Below are 16,185 nucleotides of genomic sequence, written 5' to 3'. Positions count from 1 at the left end.
TTCGAAAGCCCTGCCACCTATGGACTCTGTAACCTTTGCAAGTCATGTAACCTCTCTGATCGTCGGCTTCCTCTTCCGCTACCCTACCTCACCGGGCTGTGGAGGGGATTAAAGAAATGTGTGTAGAAGCCCTTAAAATACCACCTGGCTCTTAGTAGGCACTCAGATCTGGTAACTGTGAAGTCTGGACCAGGCACTGTGCTTACTATCAGGAATTCCAGTGTGGCTACTACAGGTTCCTGTCTTTACATAGCTGGTGGTCTGGCAATGGCAAAGCATTTCAAGTAGAGGGAACAGCACGAGCAAAGGTAGGTTTGGAATCGTGAATATCCATCGGTTGTTTGGAAAACAGTCAGAGTTCCAGTGTGCCTAATCGTAACATTGATAAAACTGGAAATACTAAATTGATATGGTGTTTTTGAGGTTTACAGAACACATGACACACATTATTTTATTTGATCCTTGGAAAAACTCTATGTGGCAGACAGGGATTATTGTCTCTATTTTATAAGGGATTTGAGTGATTTACCTCAAATCACATAGGTAGTGGAAGAGCCAGGATTAAAGTCCAGGTTTTTGCATTTTTTGTCATTCAAAATCATACGTCTTATCTATATAGGCGAACGCTAAGCTTTTAACGATGATTTAATGAGACCATTACAATGTTCTTTTACTTAAACATTTTACTCATGCTCATCTGACTTAAGATAAAGTTATACAAAATCAAATTTTAGCCTCTATACGTGTACCAATTGTGACTTTGTAATTAAAAAAAATAAAGTGTAGTTACTTTTTCCTTGAGTAGAGTCGAAAGGACACCTCCTAATTTTCCTTGAACTACAGGTCATTTTTTTGTATCAATATATCTTACATTGTCTTACAGAGTGGACAGAACACGTACTTAGACACCTTCATATTGGCTGAGCATGCAGTTAATAGTCCAGTCCGCTCAGTTCCTCGTGTTCATCTGCATTAATGACGGTAATTGACATAATGCAGCTTCCAGGGGTCTTCCCTTTAAGCTTCCGCATTTGCTTCACTGTACTTAATTCAGACATGATGACTTTTCGCTGAAGCTGTTGAGGTGATAACTGCTTTGCCGTCATTGATTTTAAAAGGCAAATGCACCAACGAGAAACTAACCACCCCTGGACAACAACTTCAGTTCTCTTTGCTCTCTAGGAACTGTGCCAGTTGTAGGATGTTCAATGTGAAAGGCAGAAGCGCGGCCCCACTTCTTAGAGGGTGCTTGCTTGAACCCTAGAGTTACTTTTGGATCCTGTCACTTATTGGCATCTCCAAATAAGAATGCAGAGCATGCGTGTGCTGTCAACCTGATGTTTGAGTAAGAAGTTGTGGTGAATGGAGAGAAATGCTAACACGCCAGGGAGCTGTGAGCCGCTCCTCCGTGCTGGGCATGCAGCAGACTAGCAGGTCTTCCCTCTCGTGGTGAAGAGCCTTTGGAAGGACGGCCTTCTTTCGGCTTTGCAGGGAAGATATTTTAAAGTTGTTTCTTTTAGCTAGGGAAGAAGCTGCTCAGGTATGTGTTGAGCTGGTCACAGAACTTGCTTGATTTTTCTGGAATTTTGCAAAGATTTTATTTAGGGACTTGACTCCATTGGAACTTTTTCCACATTTGAGAGTGTCATTGAACATTCCAGGGGCTTTGTTCACACTTTGAGTTCTTAGTGCATTATTATTTATATACAGGGATTTTTCACCAGAAAACCTGTATTTTTCTTTTTTCCTTCATACGGTTTCTGTGAAATACTTCTACTCTTAGAAAGACTTCCCCCGGATCTTCCCCCTTTTTTTTCCTTCAAAACATATTGAAGATTTGGCAAAAAAATTAACAACCATTGAACTTTTCAATGGAAGATTGCTTGTGATTTTTGGAGCTTCACGTAATAGGCTTTTTGAGTTTCTGTTTTGATTTTGCAGTTGGTTGAAGAAAGGAAGGAAACCTAAAACTAGTAGCTGGCAAGATCCAAGAAGGATTTGCCATATTAATAAAAAGAAACTGGAAAAGAGAGCCCAGAAAGAACGGACTGTGCCCCTCCTTTGAGGCCCTTTCCAGTCTTACTTATTAGTGAAATCACTCCATGCCAAGAATGGTAGGAAGGTCTGACACTTTCTCTCTAGTTCTTCCAAGAAGGCAAAACTTATTTTATGAGCCAGCAAGAAAGCTGGGAGGGAGAGAAATGATTTCACCCTAAAATATCAGAAGATATGGTGCAAAACTTGTTCCTTAAGATAAATGAACAGATGGACAGACATACAGTATAAACACCACTAAGAAGCCTATCTTTTAGGATGAAATTAGCTGAAAGGAATGGTTTTAGACTCTTATCTGCTAATGCCTGACCTAAACTGAAGTCATGAAAAGACAAGATGTCTCTTTAGCTTAACAAAGAGGAAGTGGGGCCTTGACAATGGGCAGGTGGACCCTGGCCCTGAATCAGGGATGCCAGATATCCATCTTAAGTCCTGTTTCCTACTGGAATTTCATGTGCTTTGTAAAGGCTTGTCGTTTTCCCAGGAGCTTTCAGTGAACTTGAAATGTGATAAAGTGTAGGGCCTTTCCCTTTTATGTGGTTACACTGAAACCCTTTTCGTTGACCCTGTGGCAAAACCAGCTTCGTACTGTTTGGAAATATAAATATATATTTTTAAGTCTAGCACAAGAGTGAACATGAAGCACTGTAAGAGTAATGCCTGCCTGGCAAGGTGTTCTTCTGCCCCAAGAGAAGCCATGAGCTTCCTTCCACCTTGATTTACCTGGCAGGAAGGTATCTTTCGCAGACGCTACTGAAGTTTTTCTTAAATTCCTCCACTTTGAATTGTGTCTCTGGGAGCCATTCATCATTGTCACCTGCTTTCCTTCTGCTATTTTTAGCCAGGTGCCAAAGACCTTACAGCTTTCTCAAGTGAAGGATAAAGAATTAAGATCCGTTGTAAACAAAGGCTCATCACAGCATTGTTTTTTTTTTTTTTGCTTCAGAGCTTCCTTCGAGTCAGCTTTAATTGCTTAGAACCTGAGACCTTTGTCAATTCTGCTTTCAAATCCTTGGAGAGGCAAGGCTTTTTTTTTTTCTTTTTTTGAGACCATTCTAGGGGAAATGTCCAGTAAGAGAACTTCCCTATTCCTGTCCTCACATCAAAACCGTAAGTTGTGGCCATGAGTCAGAATCTACTTGATGACAACTTTTTTTTTTTTTAATATGTGTAGTCAGTTGAAAAACACAAAAACAGCTGGGTGGAATACCTTCTAGATCTAGGAAGCTACACCCTAAAATTTGATCCATTTAGGGTAGGTGCCTAATGTTAAGCTCAATTGGTTATTTTGGTACTAAGGAATTACACTGTTTCAGTTTCATTTTTTAGGCCCTTGCATTGGGGAAATACTCAATTTTGTGGTTATGAAGGTTTGCCCCTTTGACTCGGATTTGTGGTAAGAAAGTAAGTTATTTGATGTAACTCACCTTCACCTTTGGAAAAGACAGCCCAAGGCACATGCCCTGCTGACGAGCGTTTCCCTTTCCACGAGCCAGTGCATCTGCGTCACAACTAGAATAACCAGACAGTGTGATTTTACTTAATTACTTATGTAAAACCAGTCTAACTAACTGATTTTTCCACGTGAAGTATCAGATGCATCTGTTGTTGTCGATGTTGGTTACTGTGGAGGAGATTCTGAGTCATGGTGACCCCGTGTGTTACTGAGCAGAACTGCTCCATAGACTTTTCCTTGGCTGTAATCTTCGTGGAAGCAGATCGCCAGGACTTTTCTTCCATGGGGCCACTGAGTGAGTCTGAACCCCCTAACGTTAGGTTAGCGGTCAAGTGCAAACCGTATGTGCCACTTAGGGACCTTATATGTGTGACATTTCCCTTTAAGAAAGTGAGTGTGCCATTTCCATGTCAGTCACTCCCACCCTCTCCCCTCAAAAATTATTTTGGAGCCTCAAGTGTAATAGATACTCCCCAGAAGTAGTATTTCTCACCAATATAAGCTTTGCACTTTAATTTCTTTCTTTTTTAATATAAAGAAAAGTGTATAGTTAAGTGTTATATATGTACAAAGTCCAGAAATTGCATTTTTTTTCCTATATTCTTCCAAGTTGAGTTTTGTCCTGGTCTTATTTTTATCTCTCCATCTCTGTTTGCAGGGCTGTCTGTTTCCCCCTAGTGTTAATGTAAACAGATTTTAGTTTGAGACAGATCAGTTCACTTCCCTCTGGAAATCCATCCCTATAATGTGATAAACCTCAATAAAACTCTTTGGTCTGAATGCCATTTCATAAATGTGTACAAAGCAAACATACTGTTGATATTAAATGACAACATTTAATACCTATGTCAACAATTCACTTAAGTCTCATTTCATTAAAATACTCCTGATCTGGGGAGAAGCCACTTGTCTGAGTAGCTAAAGCACTTGATTTGGACCTCGAGTTTCAGGGTTAAAGTGCAGTTTGGTGAGCTGTAATTCTGATGAATTTTATATAGGTCCGGGCTGAGGAGACTGGAGCAGAAATCCAGTTTACATAATCAGAGGAAACCTTGGGTCACCTAGAGAAGGGAGCATCAAAACCATGGATTTTCGTTTTATTCCTTTTGTAAGTCAGTTGGTCTTTGGAGATGATTTTCCCCCCAAATCTCAGAAATTTTAAAGAAGACATTAACATGGTGAAGAAAGTGAACACAGTTCACTTCTTATTCTTACTCCATTTCTTATCAGTGGTAGGCAGCTTTGGGCCCTTCGTTCTTGCCTTGAGGCTATTTTGAGAACCTGTCTGTTTCCCTCCAGCCCTGGATGCTCTCCTGTCCTCTTCCCAGGACACCCTTGAGAGGCTGATTTGTAATGTTTTCTCGCGTGTTGTCCTAATTTATGTACTAAAAAAAGTACTAGCCTTTTATAAATAGTTACTCCTCTAATTGTTTCTTTGTAGTTAGGGAAGAAGTCCAGCCCAGGTAGGAGCCCCTTCTGATGCCCAACTTAGCAAGGAGAAGTGTTTCTCTACTCATCCATGGTTATGGTAGCTCCATTTCAAGAATAGGCTCTTTGTTGGAATTGTTTGCGTCTTAAGCTGAAGCCAGTGAGTAGTCTATACCTATAAGTGGTCTGCAAGGGATATTTGACTAAAAAACAATAGTTGCTGATGATATGTTAATAATTATGTAATGTTTTTGCTTCATATCATGCATTGAAGTATAGGGCTTAGCTGCAAATCACAACCTGAATCGTCTTTGTATTGTACCTCCTGCATTGCCAGCGATCGACAAATGAAGAATAATGGAGAGGGGAGACTAACCTTGTGGCTGTGAGTAACTGGCATTTCCAAATCGTAAAACTCTGGGCTATGCTGAATTTTTACATACCTGTGCAAATGCAGAAAGACCCGGAAATAAATTACACTCCTTTCCATAGTGGAACAACTGTAATGTGAAATAAGTGGCTGTTAGGCTTCTCTCAGGTGTTGATAACTTCGGGAAAGCAGATAATTAATACAACGAAGATGACAGTGGGCCATAACTGGCTGGGTGTTACAAAGTTTAGACATTTCCCTCCCTTCTCTCTCTGGGAGAAAGAAATTGCTCTGGCATATGTGTGTGGAAGACATAAAACTTGCTACAGCAGTATTTTTATTTCCAAATTATTCTTAAAGCTATTTAAAAGTCACCGCAGAATGTGCTTTACAGAAACAATTTCATGGCTTCTTTAGGTTTTTGTATAAATCCAGATAACTGAAATGTTAGCCCTGATTCATTATTGCAAAGGAAGGAAGTAGACCAGCGCTGATGGCAAAGTCTGGGTACAGTCTAGAGGAATTGGAGGTGGGAGAAGGTATCTCATCAGACAGAGCCTTTTCAGTTCTCTCAAAGACTGTCTGTTCTGATTGGCTGTGGAAGGGACACTTGAAAGTTGATCGTTATTTGAGAAATGCTTCTGAACTAGAAACTTGCTGGCTTTGAGTCCCTTTAATACTCACTGGCAAAGATAGCCATTTTCCGTTCCATGAGATCAATTTGGAACTTGAGCATAATTTTATTTCTGCTTCACAGTTCTTAAAATCCTGTTTGGAAATGTCATTAGGAGGATAAGGGATGTAACGAAAAATACGTTTTCTCATGTACCAAATCAAAGTGTATAGTTATGGAACTGGCTATCTATACTGAACAACAGTTAACAAAATGAATTGGCTGTTTTCTACATTTGAAGTTGTATACTGTAAAATTGAACGAAACATTCAATAACTGGAAAGATTACATCAGCATCAGGGAAGCATTTAGCAGGTTTCCTCCTACCATATTACTAGGGTAGAAGCACACTTTAGAGCCAGGAATAAAGGCTGTGAATGAAGTTAAGAATTAGGGGAGGCCTGGAAGTAGAAAGATGAGTAGGAGTGGCTGTGCCTGGAAACCCAAACTTGGATGCAGGTGCAATGAAACCGACAGAAAGATGGGCCCTTAGGGACCAGTATTTTGTAATAGTGTGCTTGTCAGTATCCTCCGTTGAAGGCTGAAAGTTATCTTTTGAAACTAGCATCTGTCAGACCCCTCCTTAGGGTGAAGGACCTTATTTTTAGTGATTGAATTTGCTGGGTCAGACAGTGACTATGCCCGGTTCCCGTGTTGAATGGAAAGACATGGGATGGGGAGCCAGGTGAAAGGAGCTTTCTTTCCATCTAAGTTTTTTAAAAGCTTCTCAGAGTGAGGACTTATTCCATAAACCAATGAATTGAGTAGATGAATGAAAAAAAAAAAAAATGGCAAGGCTTGTGTCTTCCAGAAAGGTTTTATTTGCTGTAAAGAGGTTTGGTTTTCCTTGTATAAAACAAACAAAATAAAATAAAATTCAACAAAAGACATACTTAACATATGTGTGTGTTTTTACTATTATATATAATGAGATTTTTGAATTCACTGGAATGTTTGGAACTATAAAGTTAAACCATTTTGAAATATTGCTCCGATACGCCTTGGCTTAGGGAAATACATGTTTTCCTATAAAACACCAGGAGCATTGAGCGATGACATTACTAGGAAACACTTTGCCATCCTAAGCAGTAGGTGCAACTTGTAAGCATGCAAATGTGAACAGCTGACAGTGGAAAATTATAAGAAGCTCACATATTCTTGAATTTCCACCATCTGATTTTTAAGTAGACCGGTGCTAGGAAGGATCGCTTCTGATTATGACTCTTCGAGGGGGGAAAGCCAGTTTCCCAGGACTGACCTTACCTGCAAAATTGATAGTAATTCAAAGCCCTGAGGGGGCTTAAGAAATGAAGGTAGCTTATTGGTTTTGGCAGGGAACGGGTTGGCTGGTAAGACCGTTGAGCCCCTTAACTGAGAATGCTGACAAGCTGAGCGGAAAGCGTGTGTGCTGTATCAAGCACAATCATTATTTTCATTGGCAAAATGTGTGGCTCAGTTTTGGGTAGTCTATTTTGTCAGTAATTTAATCTAGGTTGAACAAGGCGTGGAGTATAAACTGCTATTGTTGAGCATCCCCGCAGGCATACCTGGCAGGTTCCATTCCAACTTTTAATGAGGAGCCTTGCTTTATGTTGGGGTCCTGCTGGCAGCTTGCAATATCTATTTTGGGGTGTTTCAGGATGGGGGCCACCTCTTGAAATTGAACAAGCTGGCTGCCTAAAAGATGGTGGGATTTTCTCCACTTGGTTTCTCTTCCTTGTTAAATTGATAATTAGGTGAGACTTTTAGACAGAGGTAAAAATACGGATGACATGGGATTGTGTTGAAGGCGATAGCTTTCCTTACAGAGGAAGAAGACATCCGCAGGTTTGAAATAGAGAATTTGAAGACAGAAGCTTAATACATTTGAGATCTCCTATATTTTTAAAGTAATTTTATTTCATAGTATGTGCCAACAATACATGACACCTTGAATAATGTATTTTTATACTCCTTTTACCTGAGAATTAAGCTGGTACATTTACAGGATCAGGAAATACATGTTGACTTTGTAATATTGGGAATGGTGCTCTCCTGCCCCACTAGACCCTCTTCATATTCATTGATTTTTTTTGGATGGGTAAATGAATATTCGATGTTTTCTGTGATTTTTAAAAATATCACAGTTTATGAGCTTGAGTTGAGAAATGAGAAAATAAAAATTACACTACTGTAAATTTTAAAAAGTTTCACGTATTAATGGATTTGATTCTTTAGATCATTTTGGGCATAGCCTTGACAAGGAAAAGAAGGCATTTTCACAGTTCATGGCATTGCCCTTAGGTCAACCAAAGAAGTTGCAGAAAGAATTGTGTTTTGCATGCTTATCCTAAACTGCATGCTAAATAAGGGGACGATTGCAAGGTAGCCCCGTTTTTTTCTCCCTAATCAGATTTTTGTCAGAAATCATTGATACGTCCTTTTCCTAACTTAACTCATCACTCCACTTACATCACACAGGGATTCAGATAGTAGAAATGGGTTCATGTTCTGATTTAAAGTAGAATGAGGAAGGGAAGGGCAGGAAATTGCCTTTTAAGATTAAGGATCAGAGAAACTCAATCATTAATAGTTATTATTACGATATATGCTGTTTGTTGAACACTAGCTATGTATCAGGCACTGTCTTAGGGAACTATATTAACCTGGGTCCAGTCAGGAGAGAAAAACCAGTAATTTGAACAGGGAAAATTTACTGTAAAGACTAACTATAACGGGATTGGAGTAATTTGGGATTGGCTAGTAAGAAGTCAAGAGAATTCTAAAGAACGTAGGATTTCTAAAGAACATAAGGAGCAGCTACCACACTGGCCCCTGAGATAGAGCACCCAAAAAATAGCCCCCTTCCCCTCCACTTTGGGCTGAGATCCAGACCATGTTGGAGCAGCCATAACTACGGCTCAGCGAATGGCAGAGAAGTTGCTGTGATGTTGTGGAACTTGCTGGAAATCCATCCTTTAGGATGCTGGAGAAAACTGTTCATAGCAAGTTGTCTCATTGGAGATGAAATTGCCTGAGGGGTTCCTGGGGAAGCTGTTGGCCAAAGGAGGCTGCCGACCACCTGCCCTGCAGGACTTCAGCACAGAGGAAGCTGTGTGCACTGTAGGAGCTGGATGCTGGAGAATCCCCTTCCTTCTGCAGTGTCCTTTCAGCACCCTCTACTGCCAAAGCTTAACATTGTACTAGTTGACAAAGGAAAAAGATTTAAAGGGCCCAGATCCATTCTCACGCAACTGGCAAGAAAGATGGATTTGGGGCTGACAGGCAATTAATCAACAAGTGGCACAGAAAGTCAGTGTTTCCTCTTATTTAATCCTAAAGAGACTAGAAGTAAGTATTACGTATCCCATTTTACAAGTGAAGAAATTTAAGTTCAGAGATTAAGTGACTTGTTCAAGGTCATATAGATAATAAATGGAAGATCCAAGTTTCAAACTTAGATTTGTCATTTTCTAAGGTCCATGTGCTTCCCAGTGGCGTCTTTGAAAGACAGATACTAACAGTCAAGTCTCAGAACTGGCAGTTACACCCAACACTCCCGTCAGGATACTATGCTGGAGATTACTGTGTAGTTTGTTATTTAGTTCACTGTCCACTGATCCTACCAAAGAGGGAACTATGCTTGTTCTGTTTTTACTATAAATTATTACATTTTGGGACTTAAAGGAGTAGGTCATACCCAATTCAGTGGAGTCCCTGGAGCCTCTTTTTGTCTGTACCTTGCTTATTTGTGCACTTACTCATCAGTTAGCGTTCAGGCTCCACGCCTGTTTCATAGCTTCCAGGGATCTCAGCTCAGACTCCTTGAAGGAGTAGGGGCAGAAGATGATGGCTCTTGTTTTCTTTTTATTTGAAATGTTACCTTTTCTCACCTCAGCCTCTCTCCCTAAGATTGCCCCTCCAGGACACCCTGCTTTTGGGTGTCTCCTGGTTCACACTGGGTGTGTAGCCTTGCTATTTTGGGACCTCTGTGGTTCTATTTTGGCTACATATGTTTACCTCATTTGGGGTATTAGATTTATACCTGAAAGTTTAATGAAAATACCATCATTTGCATGCTGATTTACACTATAATTTTTAGAATGAGTTTATCTCTTTGACTTTGGGCAAGCTTTATTTAGCCTCTCTGGGGCTTAGTTCTTTCATCTATTCTTTAATCTATAAAGGAGGATGGCTTCCTAAAGCTCCTCTCATCTTAAAAACACTCAGTGGCTATTTCTAGTTTAACATCTTTTGGCAGCAGTTCCAAAATGTGAGCTTTCAGTTGCCCAGTCTTATCCCTGGCAAGTAGATGATAAATTACAAATAAACGGAAGGCAGTGTGATGTACTAGCAAGGATGCGGCTTTGGAGTCAGACCCATGAGGGCTTCAATCTCAGAGTCACAAGCAGTTATGAGGCCTTGGGCAAGGTACTATTTTTCTGTGTTCCAGCCTTTTTCTTTGTCAAATGGGGACAACAATGTAGTCTGATGAGAAGTAAGGGAAATGATAAATAATATTATGCACAAAGTACTGTGCAGTCACGGGCCCATAGTAGGTGTTCTATAACTGGCAGATATTATTATTACCCATGAAATTGTATGTTCCTTGAGGGAAGGGGCCATTTCTCAGTCATCTTTGAATTGCCAGTAGTGCTAATAGTCACTCAGGAATATTAGCTTTTTGAACTGAAATGTTTACATCTATTAGAAGAGTCCTTTCCAAGCTAAGTCCCTTTGTAAATACTTATAATCACCCTGTAGTTTATCCATTCTAGTAGCTTGGATTACCCATATTCTTCCGTTTTAAAACAGTACATCTTTGATTTTATTAAATTTCTTGTTAGTAATTCTGACTAATGGTTTTTTGATTTTTTTTTTTTTTGAACCATTATTCCGCAGTGCAATAGTAATAGTAGTACCATTATTAAGGGCTGTCTGTGTGCCGGTCAAGGCAGTGATGGCTCAGTGGTAGAATTCTCACCTTCCACGCGGGAGACTCAGTTCGATTCCTGGCCAGTACACCGCTTGCGCAGCCATCACCCAGCTATTAGTGGAGCTTCCAGACTAAGACGCACTAGGAAGAAAGGCCTGGCGATCTACTTCTGAAAACCAACCAGTGACAGCCCTGTGGATCACGATGAACCGATCCACAACTGATCATGGCATAGTGCAGGACCAGGCAGTGTTTTGTTCCATTGTGCACGGACAGGGTTGCCATGAGTTGGGGGCTAACTCGATGGCAGCTAACAACAGTAATGTGCAGGTCATTATTCCAGGCACTTTATATCTACCAATTCCTTTAATACTCATAACCTTCTTATAATTTCCATTGTGTATATGAGAAATGGAGGCACCAACAGGTTAATTTGCCTGGCTTCACACAACTGGTAAGTGGGGTGTGGGGGGCAGCCAGTCAGGCTCCAGAGCCAGCGCACTTCGCTCCTATGTTATATTGCTTTGTTCAACTCTGGTTTCAAAATACTTCACCAGAGGTCACTGATGAAAATCCAATCAAACTCACATTAGCTTGAGTCTCAAATGAAAAGGAAGGCACACACTTCAGGGCAGCTTGACAGAAATCTGTTTTTAAGCCTTTAAAAATATTTTTGGGAGATTGCCTTCCCCTTTCCAAATAGCTTCTGAGATCAAGGTGAGCAAAAGCCGAACACATATAACTTTTATGTTTGAAATTAAAACTGACTTTGACACCCATGATCTCTTGTCATTATTAGTCCCCGTCTGTGCCTCACACTTAGCCTCTCTGTACCTCTCCACGTCCTCTGCTCCCCGCAAAAGCAACAACAGCAACAGCAACTTTAGCTCCATGTATTCCCATCTTCCTCACATAGGAGCCAGGGTTAGCTTCTCCGTCTGCCGTCCCCAGGCTGCTCCCTGACGTCATCTTTGCTATCTAAGGAGGCGTTTTAACGTGAGGAAGACAGAGAAGGATTGATCCTCTACTAATAATGCAAAATATTAGTAATTTAGTTTCACAATATTTATAAATAAGAAAATGGGACTAGTGCATATTCCCCGACTGCGTTAATCAGGCCCCAAAAGTTGTGGCCTGGCTCCCGCCTCTTCCTGCGGAGGCCGAGCTCTTCCTGCGGAGGCCGAGACCGGAGACTGACGGGGCTGAGTAACGGGTACGTTCAGATGCCGACAGCTTGTCCTGGTTCTGCCTCTGCTTTCGTAGCAGCATTATTTTCACTGTTAGGAGAAGGCTCGGCCTGGTAGGCCTTGGGGGGCCGCTTCAGTCAGCGTGGATAAATGGAAAAACATAAGTGATCAGCTTTCATCATGACAAATGGAAACTGTCATTTAATTTTTATCCCCAATTATACAGCTCCGGGACCAATTTTTCAGGTGGAATGTTGGAGCCATTAAAAAGAAATAAGTAAACTATACGATATTCCATCATTTTTCTGGCAGCTAACCAATGATCTGTAGCCTTATTACATGTACGTTTTTATAGAGATATTTTTCTCTTAAATTTGCAGAAGGCTTTATTAACTCTTTACTGATTTCTTCTGGAAAGGATTTTTCCAAATGGATCTTTTTTTTTTAATTTTTGTCACTGAATGTTGGTTGCTGGTTACCTTTGGTTTTGGTTGGCAGCTATGCTCATTTTCATCTTTTATGTTCTTGGATTACTAGAACTGCATGGAGTGATGTTTTTTAATTCCATTTGGAGTTACGTTAATGGTTCTAATGTTGGCTACAGACTGTCCATTTGGGTTTCAGAATGTGATTTACTGGAAATAGAATAACTAATACTAGAAATATATACATTAAACCCAACCAACCACCTCTTATATCTCACCTTAACTTGATACTGAAACAGATTTTTGGGTACTCCCTTCTCTGCTCCTGTAGCCTCTTGTTCCTGTCATGTTATAATTTATCTGATTTTGTGTCCATGTTCCCCAGTACTCTGAAGCCTTGGGATTGTGAGCCCTTTATGATTTGGCTGTTGAATCTTTACATCCACACGTTTAGCAGAATGCTTGACACATAGTAGGTACACAAACGATGCTTTTTGAATGATTGGGTTAAGTACTTATTTTGGGGGGGATATTTTCTTCAATGATATTGAGATCCAGTGTCTCCTGAAGACACTGAAACCCCTTATAACTATGTGTTAAATCATCTTTATTCTGTCTAGAAAAATTTTGCACGTGACAGGTAGTCTTTGAATTTTACTGGTGAGAGAAATTGAGATCAGAGGTTACTAATGATTTGACAGATATTAGAACTCCAGAGAGGCATAGCTGGGATCGGAACCATTGACGTCTCGCTTCCAGACCTCTTTTTTTTTTTTGGTCAGAGCTACGCTGCTTTGGGGTTTTGTGCTCAATCGGTCATTCCTCGTATTATCAGAAACATCACTGATTTATTTTTGTTGCATAATTAACAGATAGTGGTCGTGAGGGGGGATGGTCAGAAGATCAGGTTGTTAGGCTTTTGGAGAAGCTAGATGATGGGTGAGGTCTATTAGCTGCATATGTCTACATATGGATTTTTTTCCTTGGTGTTCAAAATCCTTTCCCCTTCATTCACCTAAGCAGTAATTCATGGGAGCCTTTGGCTCAGAGCCAGAGAATGTTTGTATCGACTTGATTTTGAAGTCAGAATAATTAAATCTTAAACTTAGTTTCAATAAAAGAGGTAATGGAGTTTATTATGAACAGTAAGGCACCATTTTCTTCAGATGTGTGGCTTGGCATATGCTTAGAGGAGAAATGATACCCTCTCGTTTCTACTTATAAAACTGTCATCTGGTACTGTTACTATTAGAATGTGCAAGTAAGCTTATAAACTTGCTGATGAAAGGACTCTTTTGACTTGGAACCTTGTTAAGTAAAAGGTGTTAAATCATGTATCTTGTCCTCAGGGGTGGTGGACCAAACAGCTGCACTTATCCTTATTAGCGTTGCAGACTCTTGCCTCAGAAGAAGCAAATGGCCTTCTGTAAGAGCTGCTACAGTACGAAGAGTTGCTTTTAGGCAAGCCGTTTGTTGGGAATATTAGCATATTAGTCTAACACAAAAAATATAGCAGTTTGTAGGGGTTTTAGTTTCTTTTCCCTGCTAGTTATAGGAGGCATAAACTCAAAGAAATGAATATCCATTATGCTGGTCTGTCATAAATCATTGCTTGTGGTAGGTATCCATTTTTAAGGCTACATTAGGCCTTCCAATGGGAGGAAGAACTCTCAGATTTGGCTAATGTACCCGCACTGATGGAGAGATGGTGCTATTCCATCTATTCGCTTGTGTTATAAATGAGAACTTTTCTTGTGCCTTTTTTTGTGTGTGTGTTGGGGGCTTGTTGAGATTTGGGATTGGTCAGTCACAGAGTTACAGAGTTGGACAGGATCTGAGAGACTGGACTCAGCAATGAGTAACATCCCCTAAGGCTTTGAGGTAAGCCTTTTCAGTTTTGGATAGCTTTACTATTGAATGATTTTTCATATATGATGATGATATTTATTATTCTCTGAAGCTTACACTCATTGGTCCCTTGCCTTGGTTCCCAGAGACTAATCGTTGCTTGTCACTGTCCATTTAGCGAGGCACCCTTGACTGTGCAAGCCTTATTTTAAGTTCCCTTCTGTATCAAATGCTTTTACATCTCTCTGTCTTTGCATGTGTTGTGCCCTCAGCCTTCTTGTCATCCTAATCATTGAATCACTCAATTCCAAAGTCACTTCTTCTGTACACTGTTCCTAACACTGTTCCCACTTCTTTCACCCCAGGTGGAATTAGATAACCTCCTCACTTTGTTCGCTGCTCCCTCCTGCCCTCTGTCCTCTGCTCCCCACACTTTGCACAGACCTCTCATCTGCTAGTATTTTCCATATTCTGTATATATTACAGTTTTTATTTGTTCGCCTGACTCCTCTGCAGGACTGAATTCCTTCTGTCAAGGCAGGGATCATGTCTTAATGCATCTTATAATTCTGGGCAACTAGTATAGTGCTCAGGAGCCCTGGTGGCGCAGTGGTTAAGAGCTCGGCTGCTAATCAAAAGATTAGCAGTTCGAATCCACCAGCCACTCCTTGGAAACCCTATGGGGCATTTCTACTCTATCCTATAAGGCTGCTATAAATTGGAATCGACTCAACAGCAACAGGTTAGTTTAGTGCTCAGGAGTCTGTGAGTGGTAAAAATAGTTAATGTGCTCATTTGCTAACTGAAAGGTTGAAGGTTCATGTCTACCCAGAGGTGTCCTGGAAGAAAGGCCTGGTGAGGTACTTCCAAAAAAATCAGCCGTTGAAAACCCTGTGGAGCTGCATACTACTCTGATACAGTCGGTATTGCGAAGAGTTGGCATTAACTCCACAGTAACTGGTTTTAGTATAGTGCCCAGCTGTTAACAGTATGCATTACCGAGTGTACATGGTTCTGATCAGCTTGAAGTAGAACTATCACTAGCTTTTTGTTTTTCTGATTACATGTTGCTCATTGAACTTAAGATCAGTTGAAACTCTCCGGGCTTTCAGAGTTGCCTGATCTAGGGTTTTACGTAATCTTGGGGATTGTGAAATAACAAGAGGGGTCCTAAAAGTGTCCCGAAGAACTTCTCATTGATTTTAGGGTCCACATGCCTTTTCTGAAAATATCAGCCTGTGGCATCCAGGTGTTTGGTATGAATGCAAGTCAGTGCCTTATTCATTTTCTATAGTTTGATCATGTTCACAAATTTTCACAAATTTGATAGCATAATGAGCAGTTTTCTCACTCTGAAATATTTATGTTTTGGTAAAAGCAAACGTACTAGTCCAAAGTGGTGGGCTGAATTTTAATCTTTTCTCCAATGTTTTGCAGTTCCATTTAGGGGTTACATTTACCATTATTAAATGTCTTGGCAGAAATGAAACAGCATTCAAGATTTTTTTTTTTTTAAATCTTCTTTTTGTCTTGAGGGATACTTAATATTTTTGTAAGCTTTTTCTACTTTATATTCGAATGGTCAAACCTTCAAGCCATTGAGGTACAGGCCGTTGTTTTGATTGGTGTGTTCTAGTCTTCCTATAAGGTACAACACGTCTCAGTGTTGTCATATGATGGCAGAGTCTCTTAACATGTACGTGATTTCTAAACCTAAAGGGGCAGGCACGAGAAGGCAGAACCTCACTTATTTGGGGCCTACTACCTGTCTGTCAGTTTGTCATAGTGTGGTGGCCTACCTGTCAGTTGTCATAGTGTGGTGGCCTAC

At 40.4% G+C, this 16,185-nt stretch overlaps 2 protein-coding genes across 6 annotated transcripts in view; both read left to right on the top strand.

The window, feature by feature from the left end:
* The window catches only part of CADM1 (cell adhesion molecule 1), a 384,950-nt gene that overhangs the window by 62,412 nt on the left and 306,353 nt on the right, over positions 1 to 16,185 (top strand). The gene's annotated exons all lie outside the window — the stretch shown is intronic.
* The window catches only part of LOC126061178 (keratin-associated protein 4-7-like), a 48,995-nt gene that overhangs the window by 24,588 nt on the left and 8,222 nt on the right, over positions 1 to 16,185 (top strand). For both annotated transcript variants that reach the window (XM_049857513.1, XM_049857512.1), the window contains exon 1: positions 1 to 16,185. This exon is cut by the window's left edge and continues 24,588 nt beyond it. In XM_049857513.1, coding sequence (XP_049713470.1) covers positions 16,031 to 16,185 — 155 coding nt within the window. In that variant the 5' untranslated portion in view covers positions 1 to 16,030.

Source organism: Elephas maximus, chromosome 17 (genome assembly GCF_024166365.1).
Source record: "Elephas maximus indicus isolate mEleMax1 chromosome 17, mEleMax1 primary haplotype, whole genome shotgun sequence".
NCBI lineage: Eukaryota > Metazoa > Chordata > Mammalia > Proboscidea > Elephantidae > Elephas > Elephas maximus.
The sequence above is the reverse complement of the archived record's forward strand: the minus strand, read 5'-3'. Positions and strand labels throughout refer to the sequence as shown.